Source organism: Panulirus ornatus, chromosome 44 (genome assembly GCF_036320965.1).
Source record: "Panulirus ornatus isolate Po-2019 chromosome 44, ASM3632096v1, whole genome shotgun sequence".
Taxonomy (NCBI): Eukaryota; Metazoa; Arthropoda; class Malacostraca; order Decapoda; family Palinuridae; genus Panulirus; species Panulirus ornatus.
This window is the reverse complement of record NC_092267.1, coordinates 9,187,836-9,193,720: the sequence shown is the minus strand read 5'-3', so window position 1 is coordinate 9,193,720 and position 5,885 is coordinate 9,187,836. Positions and strand designations below refer to the sequence as shown.

The 5,885-nt window shown below is 45.5% G+C and overlaps 1 protein-coding gene across 1 annotated transcript in view; it reads right to left on the bottom strand.

Moving 5' to 3' along the window:
* Positions 1-5,099, bottom strand: part of LOC139762723 (uncharacterized) — a 239,567-nt gene extending 234,468 nt beyond the window's left edge. The window contains exon 1 of the mRNA XM_071687754.1: positions 4,929-5,099. Coding sequence (XP_071543855.1) covers positions 4,929-5,084 — 156 coding nt within the window. The 5' untranslated portion in view covers positions 5,085-5,099. The remainder of the gene's footprint in view (positions 1-4,928) is intronic.
* Between the last annotated feature and the right edge of the window lie 786 nt (positions 5,100-5,885).

Genomic DNA, 5,885 nt, shown 5'->3' with positions numbered 1-5,885 from the left:
AAGTGTGTCTGTGCCACACTAAGTCTGTCTGTGCCACACTAAGTGTGTCTGTGCCACACTAAGTGTGTCTGTGCCACACTAAGTTGTCTGTGTCACACTAAGTGTGTCTGTACCACACTAAGTGTGTCTGTGCCACACTAAGTGTGTCTGTGCCACACTAAGTGTGTCTGTACCACACTAAGTGTGTCTGTGCCACACTAAGTGTGTCTGTACTACACTAAGTGTGTCTGTACCACACTAAGTGTGTCTGTGCCACACTAAGTGTGTCTGTACCACACTAAGTGTGTCTGTACCACACTAAGTGACCCATGATGAGTACCACACTAAGTGTGTCTGTGCCACACTAAGTGACCCATGATGAGTACCACACTAAGTGTGTTTGTGCCACACTAAGTGACCCATGATGAGTACCACACTAAGTGTGTCTGTGCCACACTAAGTGACCCATGATGAGTACCACACTAAGTGTGTCTGTGCCACACTAAGTGACCCATGAGGAGGCACAGCCACTCCCACGAGTGTAGAACTCCCCCCCCCACACACCCCCCCTCCCCCCTACTCCTCCTCCCCGCACAGCATAAACAGGCAATTACAAATACGTAACAGCAGAACCAACTCCTTGGACTCAAAGACCTTGGGTCAGTCGTCAGCCAAGAACAACACACCACCATCCCACATTCTCTCTCTCTCTCTCTCTCTCTCTCTCTCTCTCTCTCTCTCTCTCTCTCTCTCTCTCTCTGGGCTCGATCCGGGCCCCACAAGCGCGATCAAATTACCTGGAAACACTCCAGCAGGGCGTGGGTGATGTGTGCTAGGTGTAGCTAAGAGGGCGTGGGTGATGTGTGCTAGGTGTAGCTAAAGGGGCGTGGGTGATGTGTGCTAGGTGTAGCTAAGGGGGCGTGGGTGATGTGTGCTAGGTGTAGCTAAGAGGGCGTGGGTGATGTGTGCTAGGTGTAGCTAAGGGGGCGTGGGTGATGTGTGCTAGGTGTAGCTAAGAGGGCGTGGGCGCCGTACCGCTCCAGTTGCTCCAAAAAACCACGACGGGAAATCACCACAACCACAACCACAACACATCAACGCCGCAAATACAACCACGACAAACACAATACAGAACAACACACACACACACACACACGATACAGCAAATTACAGTACACCACACAGACAACAGCACACAGGAGAGTAACAGCGCTGTACAATTCAGTACAATGAGCACTCCATGTCGTACAAGACGCTCGTTCATACCCGTTCTGTACACTCGTAGCTGACCCTCAAGCCTAACCATGGGTCACCATGGGTCACCATAAGAAGACGTGGGTCTCCCTTCGAATGCTACCTTGCTAATGGGTTTACATGGGGTAAACCACCTCAGGGGAACGAATGGAAAGGTCGTGGCCTTAATTTGGTGGTCTATTGTTTAAGGTGCCGGCCATATATAACCCCAGGGAAACAATATATGGGGAACAGACGTGCTGTCATTATATGGGGTTCCTTTTCACCCCCAGAGTCTTAATATCTGGGGCAGGAGGTGACTGTATGGGGGTTTAATAAACCCACCACCCCCCGAAGTAGACTTTAAACCTCCAAAACATTAATATCTGGGGCAGGAGGTGACTGTATGGGGGTTTAATAAACCCACCACCCCCCGAAGTAGACTTTAAACCTCCAAAACATTAATATCTGGGGCAGGAGGTTTAATAAACCCCCTCCACCACCCCCGAAAGTAGACTTTAAACCTCCAATACATTAATATCTGGGGTTGGTGAACTCTGAATTTTGTATGTCTAGCGGGGTGGTTTCGGGGGATGGTTTCTAACCCCTCCAACGGTGTCTATGATGAAGTTTCTTTCATGAAAGCCAACACACACACACACACACACAAAGAGCTACTAGAGAAAGTTCAGCGGAAGGCAACAAAAAATGGTACCAGAATCACGGAAAACGAGCTGCAGAAAATGGCTAGAGGCATTATCTTACCCTCCTTGGAAGAGAGACGAGTGAAGGGTGACCTGATCACAACTTCTCAAATTTTCACAACAGATCGAAGACGTAAACAAGGAACAGTTCTTCGAGAACATAACATGATATTAAGCAAGAAACTTGTTAAAAAAAATAATATGAGGAAATGCTTCTATAGAACAGATGTGGAGGATGAACGGCAGAAAATGACTGTGGACATGGTTGATGCAGACACCATACATGAAGTTGCTTTAATTGGTTGTATAATATTATAGAAGGGTCAAGAGACGGGGTTCCACGAGTGTAGTACATAACTACATACGCAAACACACATCCTAATCACAGAACTATATATATATATATATATATATATATATATATATATATATATATATATATATATATATATATATATATATATATATATATTCCTATGAGTCCACGGGAAAAATGAAACACGATAAGTTCCCAAGTGCACTTTCGTGTAATAATCACACCATCAGGGGAGACACAAGAGAGAAATATAACAGTCAGTTGATATACAACGAAGAGACGAAGCTAGGAAGCCATTTGGTAAACATGTATATACACCCCGATACACAGCTTTTAGAAGTATAGAAGAAATTGGACAAAATCTCTCCCTATGTTCAGCTACGGGAAGGCCTGATACACGTCACAAACACGTTAAAGACGCTCCGTCAACACTCAACACACGAATGAATCTATTCGTGTACCGGGGAACCACCTCACGAATTACCTCCACCCATGAGAGGTAGTGCATTACGCCCACGCCCACACTGGTGGCTCCCCCACAGCAGCCACCACAGTGCCTCTCCCACAAACGACCTTCGTTTAAAAAAGGAATTCACACTTCGGTTTCTGGTAACGGCCCTGTCATTATATATATATATATATATATATATATATATATATATATATATATATATATATATATATATATACATATATATATTGGAAAGGATCACAATTTTGCGCGTGATCAAGATATTCCTATGAGTCCACGGGGAAAATGAAACACGAAAAGTTCCCAAGTGCACTTTCGTGTCATAATCACATCACCAGGGGAGACACAAGAGAGAAATATAACAGTCAGTTGATATACATTGAAGAGACGAAGCTAGGACGCCATTTGGTAAACATGTGACTGTCCCCTGATGATGTGATTATTACACGAAAGTGCACTTGGGAACTTTTCGTGTTTCATTTTCCCCGTGGACTCATAGGAATATATATATATGTATATATATATATATATATATATATATATATATATATATATATATATATATATATATATATATCACTGGGCTCCGCTTAGTTGAGGTTACACTGCAAGCAATAAGCGAACTTGCCACTCCAAAGGAGTCTGGATTACCCTGCTGCAGGAAGTAGCGCAGCCTTGTGTTACAGGAGCCTTCAGAGAGAGGTCCTACGACCACACGTTACGGAGAGGACACGGGACATCCCCGCGAGACAGGCCTTTATGTCCCCGGACGGAGGGTAAGGAGAGAGGGGGCGTGACGTGTGTGTGTGTGTGTGTGTGTGTGTGTGTGTGTGTGTGTGTGTGTGTGGTGGTTGCACAATAACATTTCTATAACGTGCTGGAATGGCCACTCGAGCTGTGGTTCTCGTGATGGTCTGTGGGCCCGCAGACCACAGACCACACCAGCATCCACCCCCAGACCCCTCGCTCCCCCCTCTATCACACACACACACACACACACACACACACACACACACACACACACACACACACACACACTGGCGTCTCAGCAGAAAAACCACAAGAGAGAGAAAAAGGCAAATGCGTCACAGGGAAAGTGAAGGAGGTAGTCATGTTCCTCTGACCAAAGCCACTACAATCTACCTGCTTCATGTAGACACACACACACACACACACACACACACCTTTACCCCCCCCCCCTCCAGCCAGCCAGCCAGCCAGCCAACCAGCCATTCAACCAGCCAGCCATTCAACCAGCCAGTCAGCCAGTCAGCCAGTCAACCAACCAGCCAATTCCCTGAAGGTATGTGGTAGCGAGAAGCACTCCCTCCCTCCCCTCACACACCTGTAGGGTTACAGACGACTACAGAATACAGGGAAGGTACAGGGTACAGGGACGGCTCCACCAGTGGTATACTTACAGTCCAGCAGACTCGGGTTAGTAGTTACCTGTGTGTGGGGGGTGTGTGTGTGTCTGCACCCCCATCAACATACCTGCAACACAAGAGAAACACAACGTTTAGTCTCTCGTGTTCAGCACACTGCAACACACCATGAACGCGTGTCAACAACACAGCACACGATCCTACACTTCACCACATCGTTAAATAACTGGCAATAAACATTTGTCTAACATATTACAGTCTCACTGGTCAAATACCACACAGGACTGAATTCTCTACACAAACATTATAATATATAGAGAGACACATGCACCAGTTATATGACCTTCTCAATATATCAAATTTAAAACAAGATTGAAATCTACGTAAATGATATATACAGAGATACACAAAAATTATAATATATAGAGAGACACATGCACCAGTTATAATTACCTTTTCAATATATCAAATTCAAAACAAGATGGAAATCGACGTAAATAATATACAGAAAGAGACACAAACATCTGCTGGCCATATTACCTTCTTCACACGTCTCAAACGGGACTAAAAATAGAATAGACACAATGTACATAAATCTAAACAAGCAAACAAAAACATTTTATCTCCACCATTTTGTAGGTGTTGGGGGAAAGGGGGAGAAGGGGGGGACTCGTCCGCCACCACGACCCCCTCCCCCTCCTCCCCCACCACCAACACCTGTCCTGACCACTGACCTTTAACACCAGTGACCTCGACAGTGACCTTTAACACCAGTGACCTCGACAGTGACCTTTAACGAGAGTGACCTCAAGATTGACCTTAAACACCTGTGACCTCACCTCGACCAGCTGGGCGGAGGTGATGTATTCGGTCTTGTTATTGTTGGTGTGTTGGAGGACGACCTCCTCCTCCACGACCTTCTCCACCACGTCCTCCTCCACGACCTTCCGCCGACAGCAGAGCAGCTTCTCCAACACGTCCCCCTTGATAAACATGGCGGCGGTGGTGGGCGGGGGTGGGCGGCGATGGGCGGTGGTGGCGGCGGTGGTGGTGGGCGGTGGTGGAGTGTGTGTGTGTGTGTGGACGAGACTCTCTCTCTCTCTGCACACAATATATCACTCCACTTTCGCACGTCTGGGATTTCTATATAGATATTTCTATATCGATCTCTATAGATCTATGTGTCTCACTTCTATCTTGTCAGTCTCAGATTATTTCTCTCAGGACGAAGAACATAGCTCTGGTGTGTGCGTAAATACGTACATACGCCCAGGTCTCAGCGTAGAGATGGAGGAAATAAATATCTATCTAAATATATATACACGTGTGTGTGTGTTTGTGTGTCTGTGTCTCTCTCACACCATATTGTGAGCTGCGCCTCACAACCACAACACTTGTATGTCCTTCCTCCCTCAGCTCTACACCATCACCACAACCACTGCTCCTCCCTCAGCGACGACTGCAACACGTTTTCTTCTCATTTCCATATGAGCTGTGAGTATAGCAAGGTGGTCCTCCTCACGTTTCTGAACCATTGCAAGGACGAACTCCCTCACACACAGAAGCTTTTACTATCATCACTTTTGAGTCCTGGAATCCGACATTTTGGGTCAAGATGTTCAATTTCTATTTACACATATGTAGGAAAATATATATATATATATATACATAATAATCACGAAGTTCAATACATAAACAACTTCTTTAGTTTCTAAAAGTCAAAAAGTCATCAAATTGTCACAAATGTTTGTTATAATACAGGATGAGTCTGCTCCACAACACACAACAACGTAAAA